General features: G+C 43.7%; 1 protein-coding gene across 2 annotated transcripts in view; it reads left to right on the top strand.

Moving 5' to 3' along the window:
- SGCG (sarcoglycan gamma) overlaps window positions 1-27459 on the top strand; it is a 225619-nt gene that overhangs the window by 14797 nt on the left and 183363 nt on the right. For both annotated transcript variants that reach the window (XM_006017618.3, XM_025196621.1), the window contains exon 2: window positions 11463-11660. In XM_006017618.3, the coding sequence (XP_006017680.1) occupies window positions 11466-11660 (195 nt within the window). In that variant the 5' untranslated portion in view covers window positions 11463-11465. The remainder of the gene's footprint in view (window positions 1-11462; window positions 11661-27459) is intronic.

Below are 27459 nucleotides of genomic sequence, written 5' to 3'. Positions count from 1 at the left end.
GCACCTCTACTTCCCCTACCCCACAGCTTCCATGACAGGCAGGCATGGGGTCTCCAGTCTCCCAATTCTTGGGAGGGATTACTGACACTAACCTGTTCTTCCTCTGACACTGACCTGTGTGCCAGGAAATCCTTTGCTTCAGGGCTTTTGCCAGTCACTTGAAGGGTTCAGGAAGAATTTTTTCAATGTCAATAAATTATTGGCACCTGCTTTTACTTTTTTTCATTTCTTTGTTTTTTAGTCTCCTCTAAAACAGTGTTTCTCAAACCATGGGTCATGAAACAAAAGTGGGTCACAAAAATATATGAAAGGGTTACAAACAAACTTAAAAAAATAGATTCTCCTTTAAAGGAGAAAAATGTGGAAAACCATGGCTTTTCCCTTGCAGGCTGACAGAGTTGCAACCTGCCAGGGGCTGCTTGGTTCACCTCCTCCCCCGCCCTTGTGGCCTCAGGGTGGGGGGGCAGCGGGTTGGGAGTGAAGGGCACTGGGTCAGGGATGGCCACCGATATTTACAATGGGTCCTGGTACAAAAAAGTTTGAGAACCACTGCTCTAAAACACTGTACATGAGCTACAGTTAGAGGTGGAAATAGAATATGCTGGTATTCTTAATGGTGCTTAGAAGCATTACAGGTGTCTGTCTGGAAGGTCTAGCTCATACACAGAGAGTCAAACTAACTAATAGATTTGAGCTCTGGAAGGAGGTCAGGGTGGCAGGGACCACTGGGAATATTTTGCCTCCTTCTTCAGTTCAGGACATGATTCTCTTTTAGGATCATCTGAGCAGGTTTTAACTTAGTTTCTTTTCATCGCAAGGCATTGTGGTGTCCTTATCAAGCCAATTTGTCTTATGGGTCCTTGGACAAATGATCACCTGCAAATACAGAGGACTGAGCTAAATTGCCCCCGGACCCACTTCCACTATTGTGTTCCTATATAGTAAGCAAAACTGCAAAGAGAAACTGGACAGTTTTGTCAATGGAGAAGCTGCTGTTATTTTACAGATTTTTCTAGTGTCTTCTTAGACTGAACAGATCTTTGTAATTCAATGAGTCTATCATGTTCTATAATGATTTTAGAAGTAAGGCATTTCCAAATGCTACTTGTTGTTTGTTTATCATTTGAAGTGGAAAGAATAGTTCTTTGCTTTCCTTGCATCTAATTGTTTTTTCATATTTGATGGAAGCTACAAAAGAAGCTACTAGAGAAATGTTACCACATCAGCAGCATTTGTATGTAGGTTCCAGTCTGTGATTTCTGCCTATTCAAATTTCTTCATATTTGCAACAAATACATAGTTTACCATTCCTAAAATTTGTTATGATTGACATAGTCAATTATTAGATGTTTGTCCTAGCAATGTCACTGTTTGCAGGCCTTTTCACAAGAGAAGTCTAATGTGATTTATTGCATGCCTAACATAATAGCCATGCAGTGAATCAACACATCAAATTAACTTTAACACACTTATCTGTTTAAATGTATAAACTAAAGCACCTTTTAAAAACTCATTTTAGAAGTTCCTAGAGGACAAGGGCATTTATGTAGGTGAACATCGTGCCTATGTTGTAGTAACATAGACAACATCCAGACAAGCACAGACATTTGGTTCCCTGGGGACAAGTAGCAGTGGTGCACCTTGCACCACAGCTACTTGACCCTGGGGAACGCCTGTGCCACGCATGCTTTGGCCTGTGACAAGTTACCATGGGGGTGGTAGGAGAGGCTGGGGCCAGCCTTACCTGGGGTCCTGGGTGTTGGCACTGGATTTGGACCCAGTCCCTATACCTTTGTTCTGGGCAAGCACAACCCTTAGACCAGGGGTGGGCAAAATGTGGATTGGGGGCCAGATGCAGCCCCCCAGGCCACTCTATCCAGCCCACAGGGACCCTAAAAAATTTAGAAAATTAATATTAAGCTGCCCTGGGCTACCTGTCATGCGGCCCTCAATGGCTTGCCGAAACTTAGTAAGCGGCCCTCTACCCAAAATAATTGCTCGCCCCTGCCTTAGACTGACCACAACACCTGCCAGTTGATAATAGGCGTGTTTATCGATACAGAGTGATAACAAACAAGGAATAGTATTAACAATCAAACAATTCTATATCTATCAATCCTAGGGCTGTCATCAGAGTCAAAGTACATTGGGTCAGGACTCAGGCTCCACTCTAAGTCTCTCTCTCTTAGGTGTCAGCAGTCTGGAGATGGGATGCTGAGGCCCACAGCCCCCGCCTCCAGTGCAGTGCATGAGATGAGCTACTGGTATGCCCTCAGTCCATGGTGGCCTTGGGGATCCTTCCCGAGGGATGGGGATGGAGATGGGGACCCCTCTCAAGGAAGAAAAGGAGGGACAGGGAGGGATGGAACAAAGGGAGGGACCAGGAGGAAGAGAGAGAGGGACAGGGAGGGACCCTTTGTTAATCTCAAGCCTCTGCTTTTGTATTTTCCTTCCCTCTTCATGATTCCTGAAGACTCTTCATCCATGTCTATCTCTGGTTGGTTGTCTCTCTGTGGTCACACATCCACATAGCCTTCTGGGCCTTCTCCTAATTTGGTCTGTTCCCCCAAAACTGGGACTCAGCCCCCCTGCTGCTCTGGGGCCTTGTAGCTGGTGTCACTTATCTCGTGTTATGGGACAGTGTAGCACATACTTTCCTTGGTTCCCAGGGTGTGTGTCCTTGTTGTGTTTGACAGCCTGTCTGCCTTGAGGGCTGTGATCTCATGTTATGGCAGGCCCCGCTCAATTCTCAGGCTGTGTCCATTTGTTGGCCTTGTTATATTAGACAGCCTGTCTGCTTCCAGGGCTATATGGAACTCTGTGTGTGAAACCCAGGCTCTTACAAATCAATTAACCCCTGCTGCCCATTTTGAACCCTTATAATTCATATATCTATACCTTTAAATGCCATTTTCAAGCCAATACTGGGGGCCTCCCAGGGCTGCAGCAGCAGTGATCCTGCTGGGCAGAGCCTGGCTGCCAGCCTCAGTGCAGCTCTGGGTGGCCTGGCTCCACTTTTCTGTGGTGCATGCTGCCTGTGCATGCACTGCTCCTTTTCTTCCACAGGTTTTTGACCCTTAGATATCCGAGGGTCAAAAACACAATGGGAAAAAAAAATGGAGCAGTGCACTCATGGGCAACATGCCCTTGAAACACGGAGACCACCTGACTGTGTAGTATGTGGTGCTGCAGACGTGCTTGCGCCGCCACATACTACGTGGCAGCACTTGTATGGATGCACCTATAGTGTTTAACTTCTGGACTTTGAATTCTCATATAACTCAGCACATTTTTAAAGTGAAAGTTATTCATGAACAAACTGTGAAATATAGCATAGCTTGTGAAAAATGGGAATACAGAACATTACTCAATACATGCAGCAATTTTTTTACCCTGAATAATTAAATTATAGTAAGCAGGAAACTCCAATCTTACTCTATTCATTTATCCATTATTGTTACATATTGAAGTTCTAGTATTATTAATACCTTTTCTGAAAATGTGAAGTGATGTCTGGGATTTCAGTAGTTGAGAGGAAGCTCAAGAAGCATAGATTACTTTTGACCTAATAGCTGTAAACTTGATAGTATAGAAACAGATAACTTGTAGTTTGGCCTATACAAATTTATTTTATCAGTCTGTCAGATTAGGAAATACCATTCCTCATTCTTAATTAAACAAATAAACAAACCAAGATAAAACAATATTAAGGTTGCAAAAGCAATCATTCAAAAGTTATGGAATGACAGAATTAGGGTTAACTGTACAGGGCCTAGGTATCCCCAGTTAGGCTTTAGCATGGAGATGAGAGAACAAATCCATGCTCTTCCACACTTCCAAAATACCTGATAAGACTATCAGACTACACGAAAGTATACTTTCTTCAGAAACTTCTAGCTGTGTCCAGGTGTCCTCTCACTTTCCCATATATATCTGAAGAGAGAACGGAGGTTCTAAAGGCCACTAGATACAAAAAAGTTTCTGCTGGAAGGCCTCTACCCCAAATTTCATAGGAATGAAGAGGTGGGGGGCGGGGGCAGTCTGTGATGTGCAGACCTGTTTACTGCCATACACCAGACATGACAGATTCCCCAAAAATTAGCATGAGTCAATTGTCTCCCTATACTCAAATGTGAAAAACTGCCTCAGGAAGCTCCCAGCTACTGATCTACATCATTCTTATGTATGAAAAGTAATGTGGAGTTCTTCTGGGTCAGCTCTCAACCCTCATCAAGAGTAGTACCCTGCCCAGAAAAAAGGTTAGCTTCAGGCCTGGCCATTGTTACTACAGTCAAATTCTACTTCGTACAAACCATAATAAGGCAGGCTTCCAAAGAAAACAGAAGATTGCAATAGTGATGGTTAACTTCTTTTCCATTTATGATACAGTATAGAGGTACAGATATGCCAATATAGACATACAGATACCTCAGTATAGAGGTACAGATACCTGTTGCTTAAGCTTTCCAGAGCCATCAAGGGCTGTTCTACCTTAAAGCTTTTTTCCTCCCTTACAGTTGTGGAGTATTGTGCTCCTCTTTGGTCTGGCAGCGTTCATACTAAGTGTTTAGATGCTACAATATTCACCATAATTAGGGTTCTTAAATCAACACTTGTCAATTTGCAACTCTGTCTCTGGAACAGGGGTGGGCAAAATACGGCCCACAGGCTGGATCTGGCCCACGGAGGGACTTTGTCCAGCCCATGGTAGGTCCCTCAGTCTGGCCTGGCCCAGGAGCCATTTGGGCCGTGGCACATCCTGTTGCCCCCGGGCATGCATTATGGCTGCAGCTGGAATGCCTTTCTAAGCAGCTCAGGCGGTGGTGGCTCCTTCCAGCTGCTGCCGTTGCTGGTCCCAACCCCATGGCACTGGTGGGAACCTGCATGCATGGCCCTGACCCTGCCTGCCCCGCACCTGCTCTGGACTCACTTGCCCACACTGAGTAACAGCAGCAGCTGGACAGAAACTGCTACTCAGCACAGGGTGGGGAAAAGTAGCTCCTCACCACTGCCAGTCTCTTCTTGCTCCAGCAGCCTGGAGCGCACACCCAGGCTGCCCTGCAGCTCCTCTGCACTGCCACTGCTGCCCCACTGGGTGGCCCAGACTTGGCAGTGATGGTGGCAAAGAGGAGCCACAGGGAAGCCCAGGTGTGGGCTCCGAGTGGCCCCAGAAGTGGCCTGGCAGCGATGAGAGGGAAGGGCTGCTCTTCCCCCACGTCGAGCAGGAGCTTCTGCCCAGCCACTGCTGCTGCCAAGTATGGGTGGGCAGTCCGGAGCAGGCATGGGGCTGCTCCACTCCAGCTGGGGTGAGACTAAAGTGGGTGTTGGATGGTCCAGGGTTGGGGCTGGGGCCATGTGCACTGTTGGCAGTGGCAGGGAGGAGCTGCAGCGTGCATGACCTCCCAGCTCTTGCGGTAGGGGGTAGGGAGGTGCTGACCAGCCCACAGCATATCCCCAGAACTGCCTATGTGGCCCACTAGCTGAAATAATTGCCCACCCCTGCTCTAGAAGCTATCACAATCTTGTCTGAAGTCCTAAAAAACATTCTTGGATTAAGTGTGTACTTTTGTACAATCTGGTCACACACTGGAGTACAATTTGAGATGACAAGCAATTTGTTGCTGAGACCTCAAAGAAACTTACTGGATTTTCAGCCAGATTTCAACTTCCAATAAAGTAGCCAGAAGACACCTATGACTCTATCTTTTGAGAGAGAATTTTTAAGCTAAGAATATTTTAACCTTTGTTTTGGAAAGTGGGGGAATGGGGTGACTGACATCTAGAAGCTGGGTCTCCCACTCTTTGAGAAAGTGTGCTAACAACTGGGCTAGTGAGCTCAAAGATGAGAATATTCTCTTTCTCTTCCTCCTTCATTGCCAGTAGTAGTTGTTTTTTTTTTCTTCTGGTCACAGTTTTGGAGACTTGCATGTGGTTATGGATCTATGTGGGTAATCCTATTCCATCACAGTGTATAAGTGGCTGTAGCAGAGTCTTTTGAGTATGTAAAGACAAGCAAGGCTATACAGGTGGAAATAGTAAGAAAATTTCATGTAAGTGCCAAAAATGCCATTTGTGTCGCCACATTTGGATGTGTAAAAATGAAACAGGGTTTGATCCGATATGTTTTAAAGTAAGTCTTGAGGATCTCCTGCTAAAAGATTTCATAAATAACTAGACAGAAGAGATCACTCTACATCAAACCTACCACAGTGTAGAGCATTATTGCCTCCCAAAAGATTTTGCATTTAAAATGGAAGAATGGCGAAAAATGAGAAAAATTTAGTTCTGTTTAGTGTTTTTCATGACATTTACCAAATATCTTATGTAATAAAACCAAAATGAAGCCTTTAAATTTTAATCATGGTGCTGTCTTGTAAAAACTGTGACTGCATTGCTGCAACTTTTGCTTTCCTCCTCTTTGCATACATTATGCATTTTGATTTCTAGTGTAAACAATTTGCCTAAACATGCAAAAATTGTATTAAATTATCAGTATAAAGTATGGTAACAAAGGGCTTCTGTTGGTAGGAAATTATAGTGGTAAGTAAGTTATGTGCACAAAAAATATTTTAACTGGGTAATTTTAAAAACTACAGTAATAACATTCCACAAAGATCAAAACATGTGAAAGCTGAAATTCATTACAGCTGACATCCAGAGGAGCAAATTAATATATAAAACAAAGATGATTCCTCTACATTAAATTGTAATACTATGTTATATTTTAGGAAGCTATTTTTCTACACTGGACAATAATCACTTGACCCTTATATCAAGCTGGATTATTTCCCATTTGCCTTCATCCCCTTGAATATAAACTAGCAAAAGTAAAGAAAAACCTGTTATCTTTAGTCTTAGTCCAGATAGTTAATCAATCAAAATACACTGTAGTTCAAAAGATATTGAAATTATTCCACTTATTTTTAGTATTAAATTGTGTAACAGCTGGTGTTACTATTTATTGACCAGCATGGTTGCCTGACTACATTTCCAAAGGGTTGTTAACAGGAGCATGTCGATAAATTTTAGCCGGTATCTTGGTATACAGTATACCATAAACTATATGGTTTAAATTATTAATCATTTATGTTATTCTTTGAAATGATATTTTCCTAAATTAGTTCCATGTGGTTTAGAATATAAGAAATATACTTTGAGTTTAAAATTGTTGGATGTAAGAATATAAAGTTGTATGATGTAAGAATATAAAAATACATGTCATAGATGATACATTTTGGTGTGCCAGATATATTTATATTCCTATTCCAGTTTTACATAGAATTGACTGCTGACTAAAAATGTTGTCCCATTTACATTTCCAAATGTTACATAGCATTATATAGCTTGATATTTCATTTTAAATTCTGTGTATGAAACTAGATTTACAAATTACCTTAAAATAGTGAGTGCAAAGGTTCCCAAGTAAATATAATATTAATATTATATTTAATATCAGCACTATATTCACTTAATAACATCATATTAATGTGTCAGTCAAGTTTTCCTCTTCTTGTTGTGTACTTATCCTGTTTGTAGCACAGAATCTTTTAGCTGCCACCGAATAAAAAACTAGTCCATAGCTTAATGTACATTATCTCTGATAGATTTTAGGACAAATATACTGTAAGCTTCTGGAACCAACCTCTGTCAGTTTTTCTTGTTCAGCTGTCAGCTGGTGTTTGGATCACACTATGGGACTAAGCTAAAGGTAGGGAAAAAAGGAAATATTCCACCTTCACATAAAAAAGCCTTAAAACAGTGCTTCGTAACCTATTTAGACTTGAGACACTCCTTAGAAAATGCTAGTTCTTAGTTTTCACTGATTTTTGACTACAGAAAAAATAATAGAACAATTCTTCTGTTGCAAAGAACACATAAAAGCCCCTACCAGGTCAGAATGGTGTTTATGTTATGGATGCCTATTTGAAAATTCTAGATTTATCTTGTGAATCATGTTTGGGCACATAACAGTGCTGACATTTCATGGCATCCCATGGCACCCTTGAATAGATCTCAAAGCACCCCAGGGTTCAGTGGCACTCTGGTTAAGAGTCACTGTCTTGGGGTATCTTAGCCTATACTAACCAGCATGTACTTGAAGCATGCATGCACTAATACCAGGTGAAACATTAAGAAATTAGAAAGCTGAAAAATACTCTTCTCTATAGAGCTTTCTAAGACAGGCTAAATATGGAAGGTATATTCAAATGATTCAGGACCTACCCAAATTGAGAAGGCAGGCATTCAGCTGCCATTTTTGCAGGCTTATCACCTCCCCCATGCCTCTAATTGGCCAAGGGGTTGTGGTGGCCCCGCCCCTCGCTGCTAATTGGTTGAGAGGGCTTTCTGTCATGCAGACCCTCCCTTCACTGCTAATTGGCCAAGAGGGCTGTCCATCATGTGGCCCCACCCCTCATCACTGACTGGCCACCCCTCATAACAAGACTAACCACAGGACATGGCCATACCCCTCATTGTTGGTTGATGCAGAGGGACAGGGCTGCACAATAGGCAGCCCTCAGCCAATCAGCCATGGGGGGTAGCTGCCATCTTGGCTACTCCCCTTTGAGCCTGTGTGCCCCCTCTCTCTCAGTGGGCTGCAAAGGTGGGCCGCAGTGGTCATGAGGCCTGCTTACACCCCAGGGAATTATGCAATTCTGCACCCATATAAGTTTGCGTATAAAGTGTATGACTGCGCATAACCATATAATACTTCGTAATTCTCCAGAGCGTAGCTGGTGAGTGGAGAGGGGAGCTGCCACCTGCAGGATGGGGGTGTGGGGTTTGTGGGTGGGTGTGGACCACAAGCCCCTCCCCCGTGGTGCACAGCCCCTGCTGCTGGTGGCAGCAGCAGCACCAGTAGCAGGCGGTGGGCCCTTGAGGTGTTCATGGCCGTGGCAGGCAGAGCCCCCCAGCAGCGCTTCAGCTGAGTCCTGGGGGCTGCACGTGGTGGCACAGAGCTGACCTGGCCCACGAGCATGCACCTTCAGGTCAGGCTGGGCTGGCTATGTGCCAGCATGCTGGGCTCATGGCACTACAGGTGGGAGCTGTGTGCCATCAGGCCAGGCTGGGCTAGCTCCGTGCCTCCATGTGGGGCTTCCAGCATTCCAGCGGGATCACAGATCCACATGTGAAGGTATGGAGCCCACCTGGCCCAATGGTGCATGGACCAGGAGCCATGAGGAGCCACACATGGAGGCACAGAGCCAGCCCAGCCTGGCTCAGCCCAAAGGCATGCAGCTTCTGCCTAGAGTGCTGTAAGCCCCAGGTGCTGGCACAGAGCCAGCTCAGTCTGGTGTGAAGGGACATGTCAGCAGGCTGGGTCCGTTCATGCTGCCATGAGCCATGTGCCACCTTGGGACTCAGCCAGAGCTGCACACCACCAGGGGGCTCTGCCTGCCGGGGTCATGAGCACCCCAAGGGCCCACTTCCTGCTGCTGCCAGAAAGTTCTTCCTAATATTTAACCTAAAGTTCCCTTGCTGCAACTTGAGACCATTGCTCCTTGTTCTGTCATCTGCCACCACTGCCATCCCATCCTCTTTCAAACCCCCATTCAGTAGTTGAAGGCTGCTATTAAGTCCCCTAAGTCTCTTCTCTAGACTAAATAAGACCAGTTCCTTCAGTCCTTCCTTATCCAGTCATGTCCTCCAGTCATGCCCTCCAGTCCCCTCATCATTTTTGTTGCCCTCCACTGGACTCTCTCCAATTTGTCCAAATCCTTTCTGTAGTGGGGGACCCAAAACTAAACACAGTACTCCAGATGTGGCCTCACCAGTGCTGAATAGAGGGGAATAATCAGTTCCCTTTATCTACTGGCAATACACCTACCAATGCACCCTAGTATGCTGTTAGCCTTCTTGGCAACAAGGGCACACTGTTGGCTCATGTTCAGCTTATTGTTCACTGCAACCCCCAGGTTTTTTTCTGCAGTGCTGCTGCCCAGCCCATCAGCCCCCAGCCTGTACTGGTGCATGGGATTGTTCCATCCTATGTGTAGGACTTTAAACTTGTCCTTACTGAACCTGATGAGATTCCTTTTGGTCCAATCCTCCAATTTGTCTAGGTCCCTCTGAATCCTAGCCCTACCCTCCAGTGTATCTACTACTCCCCTCAGCTTGGTGTCATCTGCTAACTTGCTGAGGATGCACTCCATGCCACCTTCCAGGTCATTGATGAAGACGTTGAACCAACCCCTGGGGCATTCCACTTGATTTTGCCAGGGACTGAAGTGAGGCTGATTGGTCTGTAGTTCCCTGGATCCTTCTTTTTCCCTTTCTTAAATATGGTCACTATCTTTGCCCTTTTCCAATCATCTGTGACCTCTCTTGATCATCATGAGTTTTTAAAGATGACAGCCAGTGTCTCTGCAGTCACATCAGACAACTGCCTCAGATGCCACAGATTGAAGTCCCACATCCTCCTGGGCTAGGGACAGAAATTGCACATACACTGGTATAATTCTTCAGAAACTGATCCAGATCTGTAACACAACAGAAGTTCAGTGCACATAAACTGCTTTCAGAATGGCCGGAATTGATTTAAGATAAACTTGGTTGCATGTAATATCAGACTTAACTGATCTAGGTTAAATCGGTTTATTGAATTTCTCTCCCAGATCTCCTCCAGATTCAAGTTAACTTATAGTCCCTCAGCACCTCAGGATGCTTTGCACCCCGCTCCCTCCCCAGCAGGATGGGTGGGCTTACCTTTGCCCAAACCATCTCCTCCAGGTGAGCAGGGATGTGTGCTCTAGCATCTCCCAGTTTCTGGCCTGGGCCACTGCAGGCATGTGACTGCATTTCCAGAATCAAAAGTGAAGGTTCACTTGCTTATCAGTTCGATCTGCGCAGTTTAGATTAACCAGCAAAGATTGAATGGATTCAGCCTTAGTAGTTTTGACTGTCTATACTTAGCCCTAGTGCCATTCTGATCCCTTTCTCTTGCCTGACCTGCTGCTCTGCTTCCTGTTCAGTGCTCCCTCCTCAAGCTACTGCTGCCACACACAGCCCATGCCATGCCATTTGGGGAATATGTGCGGCAGGTTGTTGCACTGTTGAGTTGCAATATTTTTGTTGTGTAATGCTATTTCTTAGTGATGTGAAGATTATGTTATGGTTCAGATAAATATTTTAAGACTTTTTATGGAATATTATGAAGAAAAGAAGGAAAGTTGATATTGTATGTAGTAAGCCTAATAAAGATGACAGTTAAAACAGCAGGTATGCTAAAACAACTCCACATTGTTTATACCAAAAGATAAAATATAACATTAATTTGAATAGTAAAATGAGGTATTATAAAAACATTTTCCAGGTGTGACTTCACAAGTTTTATCCAATCGGTATTACTTGCTTTTGGAATAACATTTTGATATTTCATTGATGTTTCTTTTAAAAAATCTATTTTAAAATGAAAAAATTATTAATATAATTAACCATTCTCTGTTTTTTTCCTTCTATAGCAAATGGTACGTGAACAATATACCACAACAACACCAGGCACTAGCCTAGAGAGGCCAAAGAACCAATATGTCTACAAAATTGGCATTTATGGATGGAGAAAGCGTTGCCTTTACCTGTTTGTCCTCCTCCTGCTTATCATCCTTGTTGTGAATTTCTCATTGACAATTTGGATTCTTAAAGTGATGTGGTTTTCTCCAGTAAGTACCCTTGTTAGGTTTCTGTCCTCTTTCTAGTTCCTATTTAAAGTATACTTCCTTGCTTGCCTTATCCTCTTGCCTATTTCATATGCATATCAGCTTCTTCTTACATAATGCCTTCATACCTCATTAATAGGCATTTCCAGTTCTCTTCCAAAAAGATACATAGCAACTATATTTTATCATGTTAAAACACTTAAAAAAAATTTTTCATCATAGTGTGTAAAGGAAATTTAAGTTATTAGTGATACCTTATATTTGCAGTTGTAGCAAAAAGTTCTGACAGATTTTATTTTACTATGGCCTCCAAGTTTATATTCTGCCATGTCCCATGTTTTATCTACTTAATTTATACACCCAGATGCCTTTACTATTCAAATGTTGCTGTTACTAGTTCAGCTTCATCTCTTAGCTTCATGCAATCTCTAATTTTTAATCACCTAATTTTCACAGTCTAAGACTTGAAATTGATTTAACTAATTAAAGCGCAAAGATAAGTAATACTGCTTTAAGTTTTAAGCTAAAAAAATTACATTGCTCAACAAGGAGATTAAGTTTTTCACTACAATATATATTTTAATATGTATTGTGTAATTTCTCTTACAGTAGTTTAAAGTGTAATTTATATTATCTGCAAGATGAAGCTTTACATGGAATTCAATAAAATGCCTCAGTGAATATCAAAGCTAAGTAAATTTGTTCCCTCTGCGCAGTCTGCAATACATGGATGATTTGAAAATACTTTTTACATGGAAAACAATAACAATAAATTCTTACAGCTCTGCTTCTGCGATTTGGAAAAGCGTGTTATATTAAGGTTCCCATAATCTATCTATATTATGCCCCTGTCACTAAAAGAGGGATATTTAATCTTCATAGGGATATCTCTATACTATCTCTGCTCTGTTTTACTACAAGCAGGTGAATTTTAAGTGCCACTTTCTTGATGAGATTATTACTGCTTGGATTTCCATCAAGCTTCTTCCTCCCCTTAAATTCTTTTCAATACTCTTACCGTCACATGTAATATAGGTTCACATTTAATTTTCTATTATACAATTCATATGGAAGATGTGCACTTTGTAACTGCACATCATGAATCACAGAGAATGTAAGTTGATAACATTTTATTTATGTGGTTTAGATTCACAGTGAAAATTGGGTCTTCTACATTTTCTTTCCTTTGGTTTGGTTCCTTGTGTGGATGACTGGTAGCTTGTCTTCTTTGATATAAATCGGGTGGCAAAAATAAAATAAAAATCATCTAATTGTCCTACTACAGGAATTCAGTCTGTAGGAATCCCATATTCTTCCAGTTTATTCATGAAAAAGACATCAAAAGTCTGAGATACACCATCTTTAAGCCCTGGTAGCAGTAGCAACAGCCAGCAGGATGGGCAAATCAGGCTGTTTTGTTTAGGGGACTGTACTGTAAGGCAGTTTCCTGTTGAAGGGACCATGTACCTGAAAAGTCATTTTTCATTTTCAGTAGTTACTTGTAAGAAGTAATTAAGTTCATTATGGAAACAGATAGGGACAGCCAATCAAAACACAGGCAGGTATCACCACTCTAAATGAAAGAATACATGAAGCCATACAGGCATGTGAAGCATATAGATGTAGGGGTCTTTAATATATATTATTTCAGTAGAAGTACATAAATAAAAATTTAGAAACACCAGAGAAGGCAACAATGAAACCACATTCTCCCACTTTGTCCTCAAACACAACTATTTCAGATTTGGAGATTCCCATTACCTAGAAAGGAATAGCATAGCTATGGGCAGATGTATGGCCTCCCAATATGGCTGTATATTTATGAGATAACTTGAAGTCCACTTCTTCCACAGCTACCCTCTCATCCCCATGATATATCTAAGGTACACAATTCATCTTTGTCATATGGACACAGGGGAAGGAATCTCTACAGAAATTTCCCTAGAAATTTAACACCTTCATTTCTCCATCAAACTAACACTTCAATTCACCCACCAAATTAATTTACTAGACACCATGTTGCAAATTTGCAACAGCCACGTGGCCACCACACTATCAGAAACTGGCCAATTCCCATAGCTATCTTCATAGCACCTGCTTTCATCTTAAGCATATCAGTAAATCTGTTGTCTACAGCCAAGCTCTACATTATAACTGAATCTGCTCTGATCCCACCAACCAGGATACACACCTTAAGGATCTCAAGGAAGGGATTCCTACCATTATAATACAATCCCTGAACTGTAACCACTCAAATTACCAAAACCAAACTCAGACTTTTCTCCAACCTGCTACAATACCAACCCCAAGACAAGGACAACAGAATAATTGTCACTTATTGCCCCCAGCTTGAACACCTTGGACACATCAATTACTTCCACCTCCCTCCACCCACCCCAAAAAAGGATGATTATCTCAAGATATCTGTGAGGAACAACCCTTTCCTGGTTGTTCCCCCAGCCTCAAACAGTATTTCTAAAGCAGCAAGCTACCCAAACTTCTGTTCTCACCAAGGCGCTGGTCCTTGCAACAGACTTGGATGCAAGCTGTGCCGAACTGTCCCCCTCAGCAATACAGACCCTATTATCTATGGGCCAAGAACATGGATTATAACATCTGAAGTGCATTCACCTGCACCTTTACCAACATTGTATATGCCATCATCTGCTTAAAGTGCCCCTCTGCTGTCTATATCAGATTGACTGGGTAATCCTTATGGGTAAGAATGAGTGAACCGTGATCTGACATGAGTTCCAAAACAAGAATAAACCTGTAGCAGAACACCCTAACCTCCCTGGACATTCCAGCACTGACCCCAGTCTAGCTGTTCTTAAACAACAAACTTTAAAAACCTTGAACGCAAAATTGCAGAGCAAGAAATCGTCCACAGAGGGAATTGTGTTAAGTGTGGTCTAAACAGGGACTACAGATTCTTATCCCATTACCAGTATTAGCTTTTCTGACCCCTTTGTCTCTATGGGTTTATTAGTTGTTTGCCTCTCCCAGCACTGCTCCCTGACCCCATTCCCTTCTTCCCTTCCCTACCTTTTGTATTCATATCTCTTTCTCTATTTAATGCACTACTCTATGGATATCCTTTCACAGCATTTGATGAAGTGAGTGCAGGATCGCATCTCTCATACCTCTCTGATTTACTTAGTCTATAACAGGGGCTGGCAATATTTTTGGCTAGAGTGCCAAAAACACCCCAGCTTCCACCCAGGCCTCGACTCAGCGTGCCAGAGGCAGATGTCAGGGGACCCACAAGGGGCCCCAATCCTCATTGCTGGCAGCAGGTACAAATGCACATCCAGGCAGATGGTGAGGGAGGTGCCAGGGTTGTGCAGGAGGGTGAGGGAGAGCCAGGCCTCTTCCTGGCTCTGTACCCTGAGGCATGTGCAGCCTCCCTGCTGCAGCTGCCCAGAGCCTGAGCTGACTGTGGCAGGCAGCTGGGAGGCTGCAAACAGCTTCACTGGGTTCCAGAGCCCTGGCTGGGCTCCATGGCAGTGGCAGCTGCATGCATGCTTCAGTGTGCATGGCCAAGAAAGGACCTGGGGCAGCGCAACCCGGGCTCCTTCCCTGCTGTTTGCCTGGAGATATACATGCACCCACTGCCACCATGGAGACTGGTCAGGGCTCTGGACCCCAGTGCAGCTGTTTGCAGCCTCCTGGCTGCCTGCCACAGTTGGCCCAGGGAGTGGGCAGCTGCTGCCTGCCATGGGGCCCAGGCTGCTTGCAGCAGGACTTGCAGCCCCGTGGCCACTTGCTGCAAGCAGCCTGGGTTCTGTGGCTGGCAGCAGTTGCCCAGAACCTGGGTTGGCTCTGGCGTGCTGAGCAAAGTGGTATCTCATGCAGTGCTCTGGCATGCATGACAGGGATTGCAACTCCTGATCTATAAACCTGTTTGCCTGTCTTCTGCCTGACTTCAGACTAAGTAACTACCTCTCACAGCAATCATAGTCACAGAAGCACTGATAGTGTGAATCATAAAAGGCTGAGGACAGAATTCCTTTTTAATTTTGTGCACCTAAATGGCAGCTTTCTAGCTTTACAAGTGGCATTTTTGGTACTTATGTACAGGTTATGATTTTATTGCTCCTGCATTATGGATGTATATATGTGGATGCACATGTTGGGTATGTACATAGCTACACACCTGTGTCCATTCTGAAAGTGTAAGTTCATCTAAGTCATGAAAATGTAGCTGGTCATAAACCATCTAAGTAAGTATTAGATGCTGGGAAGGGCCCTCCCATTTATTAACCCAGATAGCTAAATGATTACAACCTTTACCCAGGAATCTGGAGACCTGATTTCTAGCCCCTACTTTCTCCAAGGGTGTTTGAATCTATGTCTTTCTGACTTCCTAGTATAATGCTCTAACTACTGAATGAAAGGTTAGGCATTATTGTTATTCAGTTGTCTTTCCAGTGCTCCTTTAGAAACCGGTCCTCTGGGCAGCCAAGAGAGGAAAATATGTGAGGCCAGGAAGAATAGAGCAAGGTTGGAGAGAATATAAGGCTCAGTGATTTAGCTGCTGCCATGCGTTCTAGCTTGGAGCCTTGCTCCTAGTTAGGCAAAAATTTCCTAGGTTATTCCTCTCTATTCATTTAATTCAACAACTATGAAATGCAAAGTGAGGGGTCTGGGTAATTCCTAACCTGTGATATGGTGGATTGAGCACTGGGCTAGGAAGTTAACAAGATACATGTTTAGGCATCCTGTAGGTGAGGGGGACCTATAACCCAGGTCTTTTGCTTTTTGGGCAAGTATCCTAACTGCTCAGCTATTAGGCCTGAAACATGGGAGGACCTTCCTTCCCCTCCAGACTTATGATCAGGTATGGGCTAGTGTGCAGTCTACTGCTAGTGTGCAGTCTACTGTGCATGGTTAGTCTACATGTGCAAACTTATATATCCACAGTACAGAGGCAGAGCCAAAAATGCCAAGGTGCATGGCTGAAAAACTGCTATTTAGGTGCACAAAAGGAAATAGAATTCTCTCCTGAGAAAAGGCATTCGAATTCAGTGGTGACAGAGACAACTGCAAACTAAAAGGCTATTTCAACAAATTTAGATTTTTCCATGTATCGAATCTAAGTATTGAGGGGTCATTTTAATTCAAAGTCATTTTGGATTTGGGTAAATACAGTATGTGTCCTACTTCTCCAGTGAAACCTCATTGTAACTGGGAAAGGATCCCATTCATTCAGAGTGAATGTTTTCATGTCATCTAAAACAGGGGTTCCCAAAGTTTTTATGGGAACTGCAGCCCAGCAGTCACAGCTGACCGCAGCCAGAATTTCCGGCTGGAAGACAGGTAAGAATACCCCCACCTCCCAGGTGTGGGGGGATTGGGCCAAACCCTGTGCTGCCATGGGCCCTGCAAAAGGAGCTGCGGCCTCTCTGGCTAGCTCTGGGGTGGCTGCAGTTTGCCGGTCCACGGCCACTTCTGGTCCAGCAGCCAACCATGCTGTGGACCAGCAGCCGACCGGCCGCAGCCCGGCACCGAGCCGCGACCCGGGGATTGAGAACCCCTGATCTAAAAGATTACATTGTTTCTACAATGCCATGGGTGATTTTGGATGTGCTAAAATAATTAGGATATCATTTTAAAGTATCAGTGTAGTCTTAACAGCTAGTGAAACTTCCTTCTTGGAATGTACTATCTTGAAAGGTAAAAATGTGCAACGTTATGAAATTTGAGTATCAATCCTTTTGAGAGAGATTATCATCTCTTAGCTTTAATTATACTGTTTTCAAAAGGAAATACTTATTGCACATCAAATTCTTTTATAGTATCCATTACCAGATTAAAAAGTCTTAAAATGTACTGCCAAATTTGAGTCAAATGTCAGAATATTATTTCATTCTGATATTTTTCAGTGTTAGTAGTTAATACATTATAAGTATATGTTTATGATGTTCAGCAATCCAGAGAACAAGGTATGGCATTTTTTCTAAACATAGTACACAATTTTTGGACAAGACTAACTTTTAGAACATTTGATAAGAAAATAGATATTGAAGCCAATTGTATACTCAAATAACTGTTCACACAATGCCAGTTTTTTTTAAAAGAACAAGCATTTCTAATGGGATATACAGATCTTATTTTGCCCCTAAAGACGGTCCAATAGCCATGTTATATTCCTTGTAATGGAGACACAAATCAGACAACTGCAGGGGTTAATTCTTTATGAGGGGTACAAATGAGTATTTTCTCCTTTGGAAAGTAGCTTAATGACTGTAACAGAACAGAGTATCCTATATTCAAATACTTCAGTATATTGTACAGCTGTGAAAGGATGTCCAGGTGGCTGTGCAGTAGAATTCATCCATGGAAGCTTCTCCTATTTCAGCCCAAATGTGTTATGATTTTATTAAATGAAATGTTACATCCTTTAGACTAACCTAACTGAAGCATACATGAACCAGTTGAATGAATCATGTTGGAAAGGATAGTTGAAGAGGCTTCAGGCTTCTTGAAGAGTCTGAGACTAGCAAAAGGACATAGAGGAGGAGGATCAAAAAGGATCTTTTTTGAACTCCATTGCCTGAAACAAGTAGACAGTCAAAGCTACATGAATGTCCCAAAAATTCCATACATTTTTATCAGTGTTCTGAAGGTTAGGTTAGAAAGGAACAATTTGACCTGAAAATGAAGCGCTGCTATTCTGTTTTATTCAGGTTTTTATAATACCCTCATTATGGTAGTATGTGAGCACTTTCTGGTAGTGCAAAATGACTAACCTGTCATTTTCTCTTTCATCCTCATTCAGTTCATTCCCTCTTTCATCCTCTCACCTGAGGGAAAATTGTGGGTGCAGTGTTTTATGGCTTTATTTTTAACAGTAATGCTCCCAAAAAAGGCAAAGTTGAAGAAGTGAATCTTGCAGTTAGAGCAGAGGGTACTGAGTAGAACTGTCTGGAAGATAAAATTTACTTAAAATTAAAAATTCTAAAATTAAAGAAAAAAAATTCAGAGCAGGAAATCAAATTTTGAAATGGTAATTCCACAATTTCTGTTAAGAAAAGTTGAGAATTCCTGAAAACTGGAGGGAGTTTGGCAGTTCCAGAAGCATGGGCATCTAGGAGCTGGGACTGTAAGGGCTTCCAGGTTGCAAAGGACACGGATCTTGGAAGTCCTGGAAAACTGGGCTGCTGAGTAACAGGGAAGAAGTGAAGCTGGGAATAATTTTCTCAGGACAAAAAAATTGTATTTTCTGGCAAAATTAATATTTTCTGGTAGAAAAAAATATTTTTTAGAAAGCATTTTTTTTCTTTGGAAAAATGTTCAGGCAGAAATTTCTGACTAGCTCTTGTGATGATGCTTAAGTCTGAAGAACTCAGTTTGTGGGGAAAGAAAGGCATACATTCAAATGACTGTCCAAATGAAGCCAGAAAATCTTTGTCTGTTACTGGCAGGGTCTATTGACTCACCTTTTAGTTTAGCCATTTAATGTTCAGGATGGGAAAATCCACCATTAAAAAACTGAATATCTTGATTGAAGGGGAACTAAACAGTGGCCTCCATGTCAGCAGGTAGCAAGATCATAAGAAACACATTTTATCTTTTTTCTTCAATACAAAAGGGAAGCAGGAGAAACAGAAGAATGATGGGAAATGGATTTTGAAACTTCTTTTTCTCTTTAATGACCATAATTCAAGATGGTTGTAGCAGAGCAACAGAGAGGAGCAAAGTTCTGTGCCCCTCCCTTGGCCCCATCCACACTCCACAGCACAGCAGGGATCAGAGATTGCCATCTGCTGGGTTGGGGAGAAAACTTGCCCCCAATTAAAACCCAAAGAAGCCCTGTGGGGAGGCACTTACTGGAGGACCAGCTGGGTGGAAGCCAGCAGAGAAGCCAGTGGATTGGCAGCTTGGAGCATGTGCAGGGAACTGAAGAGCAGCTGCAGTGACCAGAACTGGTGGAGCGAGAGAAAGAGTGATAGCTCCTGGCTGCAACAGTCCCAGACAGGGGTAAGAGAAGCAACAGGCTCCTGTCTTTTTGTTATTTCTATTTCTGTTGAACTCCGGTGGATGTGGAGGGATTGTGGAGCTCCCAGCCAGTGGTGCCCTGCTTTAAACATACAAGGCAACTGAACCAGCAAACCTAGCCAGTCCCTAAATTTGGACTGTGACTACAGTGAATGATAAACCATTTTTGTCAGAGGATTGCATATCATAAAGGTGAACTGCTTCCTGTTACGTGAATTAATCTGTTGTAGTGGGTTAGAAAGACAAGAGGTGGTGGCATCCATAGGCCAATTTAGGCTGGCAACCAAACCCAACTTAGATGCAGGGAACTCCAACCGCTGCAGGGAACATGGGTACCTAGTGGGAGATGCAAGAGGCCATGCTGCAAATCCTACAGAGGCAGCAACATCAGGTAAATGAGTTGCTAAAAATCTAGGGTAGAATAGGTAGCCAATAGGTCCATAAGCTGCTGTTTGTCTGGCAGCTAGCCTTGAACAAGAAGATGGTGGAAGCTTCTGGGGCACCGGGAGGAAGGACGGAAGAATTCTGCATGCCCCAGATGGTCCACAGGGAGGACCTAGAGACATACCTCAAGTTTTTTGAAAGGATGGCAGCAGTAGTGGGATGGGAGAGCTAAGTGGGCCTATCAGCTAGATCCCCTCTTAACAGGCAACGCTTAGGCGGCTTATAGAGCTGTGTCTCAGGAAGAAGCAGAAAACTACCAGATGGTGAAAGCAGCAATTCTGTACTGGCAGAGAATTACAGACTGAGATTTCATGAGAGAAAGATGCCAGATGAGAAACAACCCCAAATCTTACTACAGATACTTTGGGATCTTGCATAAAAGTGGCTGGATCCCAAAAAAATGTAACTTGGAAGAGATACTCCACTTAGTGTTAGAACAATTTAATGGAGACCTGGAGGAAGGAACCCAACAATGGGTGCCCTCGCACCAACTGCAGTCAGTGGCAGAGGCCCTGAAGTTAGCAGAGGCCTACACAGAAGAAGAAAAAAGTACATGTCAAGATAAGGGCACAAGGCCCTATTCGGCCATAGGCAGAGGAATAGCCAAACCTCACTTGGGCAGAACAAGAGAAGGACTGAAGGGCAGTATGTCAGGATAGATGTATTAAGTGTGGAGAGAGTGGCCACAGAGGAAGTTACTGCCCACAGCCAAAAGGGCTACACTGGCCCTTGTAGAGACACCATATATTAATTAGGATGGCAAAAAGACTATTGAAAAGCCAGAGCAGATGTACTGTAGTTTTGTAGGGGAGGGCACCAAAGCCCACTAAAGCCTACAGTGGAAGTAAAACTAGAAAAGCTAACACTCTGTGTGGTAGTAGACATTGATTTGCACCCAGATCATGGTTCAAACCTTGCAATATCCTTGTGGGAAAACTGGAAGATTGTGGGCTCAGCTGCTCAATGGTTCAGTGGGTGGGAAACTGGCTACAGGGTAGGACTCAGAGATTTCTCATGAATGGATCCATGTCATCTTGGCACAAAGTGGCCAGTGGTGTCCCTCAGGGGTCAGTGCTTGGACCGGTGCTTTTCAACATCTTTATCAATGATTTGGATTGGGGAGTGAAAAGCTCTCTGGCCAAGTTCACAGACAACCCCAAATTATGGGGCAGTGTGACCACGCCAGAAGATAGGTTGCTGATACAGGTGGACCTGGACAGGCTCGAGAGTTGGGCAGACCAGAACCAGATGCAGTTTAACACTTCCAAATGTAAAGTGCTTCATCTGGGGGCAAATAACCCTCAACATATATACAGGCTTGGAGGTGACAGCCTGACCTGCACCACAGCTGAAAGGGACCTAGGGGTAATGATTGACCACTACATGAACATGAGCCATCAGTGCAGTGTGGTGGCCAATAGGGCAAACAACATGCTGTCATGCATCAACTGATGCATCTCATGTAAAACAAAGGAAGTGATATTCCCGCTGTACTCAGCACTGGCGAGATCACAGTTGGAGTACTGCATCCAGTTCTGGACACCGCACTTCAATAAGGACGTGGAAAAACTTGAGAGGGTCCAAAGAAGAGCTACCCGTATGATCAGGGACTTGCAAGGCAAGCCATACTAGGAAAGGCTGAGGGACCTGGGCCTCTTTAGCCTAAAGAAGAGAAGGTTGAGACGGGACTTGATAGTGGCTTACTGCTATATGAGAGGAGTGCATCAGGAGCTCAGTGAACCAAGCTAGGGTACCCCTGGGGTAAGACCAGGACCAATGGATACAAACTCCTGGAAGGCCACTTCAGGCTTAATACCAGGAAAAACTCCTTCACAGTCAGGGTGTCCAGACTGTGGAATAAACTCCCTCCAGAAGTGGTGCAGTCACCTACCCTGGAGGTTTTCAAGAGGAGACTGGACAGTCACCTCGCTGGGCTCACTTGACCCCAGTTGTCTTCCTGCCTAGAGCATGGGGGCTGGACCCGATGATCTGTAAGGTCCCTTCGAACAATCTATGAATCTATGAACCCAGGTCAGCATAGGGGAACCAAATGGCTCGTTAATAATGATATGTCTGCGTGGTGACACAACAACCTACAAGCATCAGAGAGTCCCTTTAATGGTACTTGGGAAAACATATGACCTGCTCTTGGGATTATCTATAAACTCGCCAAATCCTATGATACTGGGCAGTGACTGACTGTATATTAAAGAAGTGCTGCAGGAGGTAACCTCTGAACATGAAACTCTGAGAAGCCCATGGTACTTTGGCTGGCCAGATGAGAACCTGACAGGACAGGAAGGAGAGACTTTAAAGGAAGATGTGGATGAGCCACTGGATATGCAATGCCTGACTGGTCAGGGACAGTTTTGGGCTGACCAGCAGCAGGAAGATGTATTTCGGCACATCTATGAGAGTAACATAGCTAACCGCACTTTATCATACCTCAGCAGATGCATGACAAATAGAACCAAGGAGGTGATACTTCCCCTCTATGTGGCATTGATCAGACCGCAGTTGGAGTACTGCATCCAGTTTTGGGTGCCGTACTTCAAGAAGGATGTTGATAGGCTCGAGAGGGTCTGGAGGAGAGCCACTCATATGGTCAGGGGTTTACAGGACAAGCCCTATAAGAGAGACTGAGGGACCTGGACCTCTTCAGCTTCCACAAGAGAAGGCTGAGAGGTGATCTTGTGGCCACCTACAAATTCATTAGCGGGATGCAGCAAGCGATCATAGATGCTCTATTCACTAGGGCGCCTCTTGGGGTAACAAGGAACAATGGTCACAAGCTGACAGAGAGCAGATTTAGGCTAGGTATCAGGAAAAACTTCTTCACAGTAAGGGTGGCCAAAATTTGGAATGGGCTTCCAAGGGAGGTGGTGCTCTCCCCTGCCTTGGGGGTTTTTAAGAGAAGGCTGGATAGGCATCTGGCTAGGGTCATCTGACCCAAGCACTTTTTCCTACCTAGGCAGGGGGTCGAACTCAATGATCTGTTGAGGTCCCTTCCGACCCTAGCATCTATGAGTCTATGAACATGGCCAGTTGGAATGGGAAGGTCCTGCAACCATAGCTCATGGATCAGAAGCCACAGTTTGAGGTACGGGTGACATTCTTTATCAGAATGACCAAAGGACAGGGAGGAGAAGAGGTGTCTCAGATTTTAGTGCCCTGTAGCTACAAAAAGCCCTTATTACAGGAGGCCCACACCCTACCACTGGGGGGCACCTGGGAAGAAATAAGATGGTGTCCCACTTGATAAAACCTTTTGTTTAGCCAGTCATATATTAAGGAAGTAGAGCAGTTCTGTGGGGGTTACCCAGCCTGTCAAAAAGTGTCAATAACACAACCTCCCTGACCTCCACTCATATCAATGCCAACAATTGAAAAACCGTGCTTGACATTACAGGATCATTCCCCAAATGCGCAGAAGGGTATCAATATGTTTTATTGATTATGGATTATGCCACAAATTACCCAGAAGCATTACCACCATAATCAGTAATGGCCCCTAAGATAGCCTTGGAATTGATTAAGTAAATCTCTCAAGTAGGATTGCCCCATGAAATTTTAGACTGGGGACCGATTTTATGTCCAGTGTAATGCAGGTTCTGTGTAATATCATCCACATCAAACAGCTGCAGACCACCATGTATCACCCCCAGATAGACAGACTAGATGAGAGGTTAAACAGGATCATGAAGAGGATGATAAGAACCACCATTCAGGGTGATCCTTGCAACTGGGACCAGGTTCTAGTCCCACTGTTGTTCACAGTAAGGGAAGCCACACAAGCTTCAACAGCATTTTCTTCCTTTAAACTAATATACGGTTACCAGCCCTGAGGACTCCTGCATGTAGTCAGGGAAGGCTGAGAGAAACAGGCAAGTGGTGTGACCACAGTCCCGAATTATGTGATAAGATCGTGGGAAAGAATACACACAGCACATCAGTTAGCACAAGACAATCTGTGCAAGGCTCAAGAGAGGCAAAGAGATTATGGCCTATATCGATGATGTTATTATATTTTTGAACCATTGGCTGCAACATCTAGAAGACTTATGAGTTATATTTGGTGAACTGGGAGTGACTGGGCTCACTGCCAATCCTCATAAGTGTGCCTTAGGACAGGTAGAAACAAAATACCTGGGGTTCATGGAAGGGCAAGGCAAGATAAAGCTCCTTGTGAATAAGGTGGAGGCCCTAAGAAGTCCCTTGGATGAGGAAGCAGGTAAAGTCCTTTGTGGGACTGGCAAACTATTATCTTAAATTTATACTTCATTCTTTGAGTTGATCACCCCCTTACAGACTTGACAAAGGGATGAGGAACAAAACTCGTGGTGTGGAACAAAGAAGCATAGCATGCCTTAGAGGAAGTCAAAATGTTTTTATGTAAAGAGCCGGTGTCCTTCACGCTGGATTTTAACAGGCCTTTTTCCTTACAGACTGATGCTTCAGGAATAGCTCTTGGGGCTGTTTTAATGCAGAAGTTTCCAGATGGAGATCTGCCAATAGCATATGCCAGTTGGAAGTTGGAAGAGCATGAAGGACGGTATTCCACTATTGAGCGAAAATGCTTACTAAATAAGTGGGGTATCGAGTTATTCTGTTTGTACCTCCTGGGAGTTTAAGCTGATCACAGATCATGAGCCCCTAAAGTGGCTACAAACGGCAGTCAGATAATACTCACCTGATGCGTTGGGCTTTAGCTGTATAGCCTTATAAGTTTCAAGTAGAGCACAGGATGGGAAAATATAGTCACTGATTTCTTCTCATGTATTCGTGAAGAGGAAGAAGCAAAACTATAGAGGGTGAGGATCTTCCAAATAAGAGAGGTAGGGCAGCAAAAAATGGACACTAAGACTTTGAGTGAGGGGTCACAGGACTTAGCATGGGGGAAGTGCAGCAGAGGAATGGAGAGGAGCAAGGCTTGGTCTCACTCGCTCCACCCCATCCACCCCCTCCCAGCCAGTGGGAGGGGCAATAAAATTAGCATGCCTAGCCGGCCCTTAAAGGGGCAGGCCCCTAAATTTGGACTGTGACTACAATAAATGATAACTACTTTTTGTTGGAGAATTACCTCTCTTAAAGATGAACTGCTTCCTGTTACATGAATTAAACCTTAACAACAAGCTCTGGCGGGTGAGAAAGACAAGAGGTGGTGGTACCCATAGGTCAGTTCAGGTAAGGGGAGTACCTAGTCCCAGGTACCTACCCCTGATGCACCCACAATGATCCTGGACTATTTAGATATAAATAGGGAGATCTTTTCCCTATATCCCCTCAGAGGCTGAGGAGAGAAAAGAAATAAGTCAGAACAAGTTTTGTACTCAGATTCCTGGATGGGCCTTGACCAACTGAGCCTATAAAGTCCTGTGAGAAAAGTGAAGTTTAGTATGTCAATGAGGAAATCAGTATGCATTCATTACAGAAAAAAAAAACTTTCACTCAAAATAATTTTGAGTTTCTTTTTTGAGAAAATTTAAATTTTGAGTTTTAACATAAAATTAAAAATATTGAGGGATATTCATCCTTAGCCTTTTAGGCAGTGTAAATTTTCATACATAATATTATTGCTCCACACCTCAATATTCTTTAACTATTAATGAAGTTAACAAGTATGTAATATGTGTATGTGTGTGTGTGTGTGTGTGTGTGTGTGTGTGTGTAAATTTAGGCTGGTAATTAGAAATTAGAATATTGTTTTAATCATATATAATACAAAGTTTTAATTACTCTTGTAACAGTTTCCAGCTGTGATCCATTTATTTAAATATTTAAAAGTAAATATTATGAATTAAGGTCAAAACCCCTGCAACCCAGTTCCTTCTACCCATGTTACACAGCTATGTAAGAGGGCAAATATAATCAGCCAAATACTTCCAATAGGGATATGGAAGAATGAATGCCATTGTATAAGATACTACTATTAAGATAGTCTCTCGAATACTGTGGACAGTTCTGATCACTTACGTTAAAAAAAAGATTAATTCAAACTGGAACAGGTGCAAAGAAGGGGTAATGGGATGATCAGGGAAACTGAGAGCTTGAATTACACAAGAAGACTGAAAAAGCAACTTATCTCTTCCAGCCTTCATTCTGTTATGATTAGAATTGGTCAGCTGCTCCCTATAAATACATAAGCAGATAAACACCAGTGAGGAAAAAGCTATTTAAGTGAAAGGACAATATTAGCCCAAGAACAAATTACGGTAACCAGGCCCTGAATAAATTTAGACTGAAAATTAAAGGAAAGTTTCTAATCACAGTATTAAGTAGGGGTGCACTGATAAAGATTTTCTTGGCCAATACCGATAGCCGATGATTAACCAGCCATATTGGCAAATGTCAATCCGATAACTGAGATTTAGCAATAGTACAAGGCGTTTTAAACTACTGACATAAATAAACCTTTTTACATTTATAACAGACACACCCCTCCTGCCTGCTCTGGCCCTCAATGAGCAAGGTGGTGACTGCCTTATTTCACACATATTAATTGCCCCCTCGCCCACAGCTCCGACCCACAGCCTGGCTTTCTGCCCAGCCTGTGCTGCTGTCCTGGGCAGGCAGGGCAGACCCTCATGTGGACAGCGGCAGTGGGTGCATTTGGGGCCCCGGAGCACACTGCTGCATCAGCGCTGGCATGCCCCACTCAGCCAAGCTCCCACAGCCACTGGGGAGATACCACTTTTGCAAAGATGCATGGTGCCCAGAGGAGTGGAATGTCCCTCATGTGACACCTTACTCTGCCCGCACACAGCCCAACATCTCTCTGGCAGCCCCAGCTCTCCAGCTCCTGTTGTGCGAATGGCATTGCCATGGCAGCAGCAGCGGCAGGAGCCAGTAACAGTCCCATTGTTGCTGAGTGTGGGGCCCTGTAACCACTCCCCAGCACCTCCTTCCCCTCCCACTGCTCAGTGGGATGTTCAGTCTGCTGCAAGTTCGGGCTGGTGGTGGGGTGTAGGGACCCGACTACATTCACCATTAGGGCTGTGCAAAGTTTTGGATGCTGATTCAATTCAGGGGAGATTCAACCCAATTTGGTGGCCAAATCTCCAAATCCGAATTGAATCAGGGGACCAATAAAAAAGGTCTGAATGAATTCAAAGCTCTCCAAATCTTTGGAAAAGATTTGGAGAGTTTCGGTGATTCGGGCATTCCCTGCCCACTGCAGCAGGGAGCTGGATTCAGACTCCGAGCTGGTGAGTAGCGGGTAGGGGAGGTTGGGCTTGAGGAGGGGGCAGGGGACCATGGGGGGACCCCTGCCAGGCCCCATCCCCTGACTGCTCCCCAGCCCATCCACCCCAGCTCCCAGCCCTTTAAGGAAAAAAATAAAACAAAAACCCAGACTCAC

This window comes from Alligator sinensis, unplaced genomic scaffold (genome assembly GCF_000455745.1).
Source record: "Alligator sinensis unplaced genomic scaffold, ASM45574v1 scaffold777_1, whole genome shotgun sequence".
NCBI classification, from domain to species: Eukaryota; Metazoa; Chordata; order Crocodylia; family Alligatoridae; genus Alligator; species Alligator sinensis.
The sequence above is the reverse complement of the archived record's forward strand: the minus strand, read 5'-3'. Positions and strand labels throughout refer to the sequence as shown.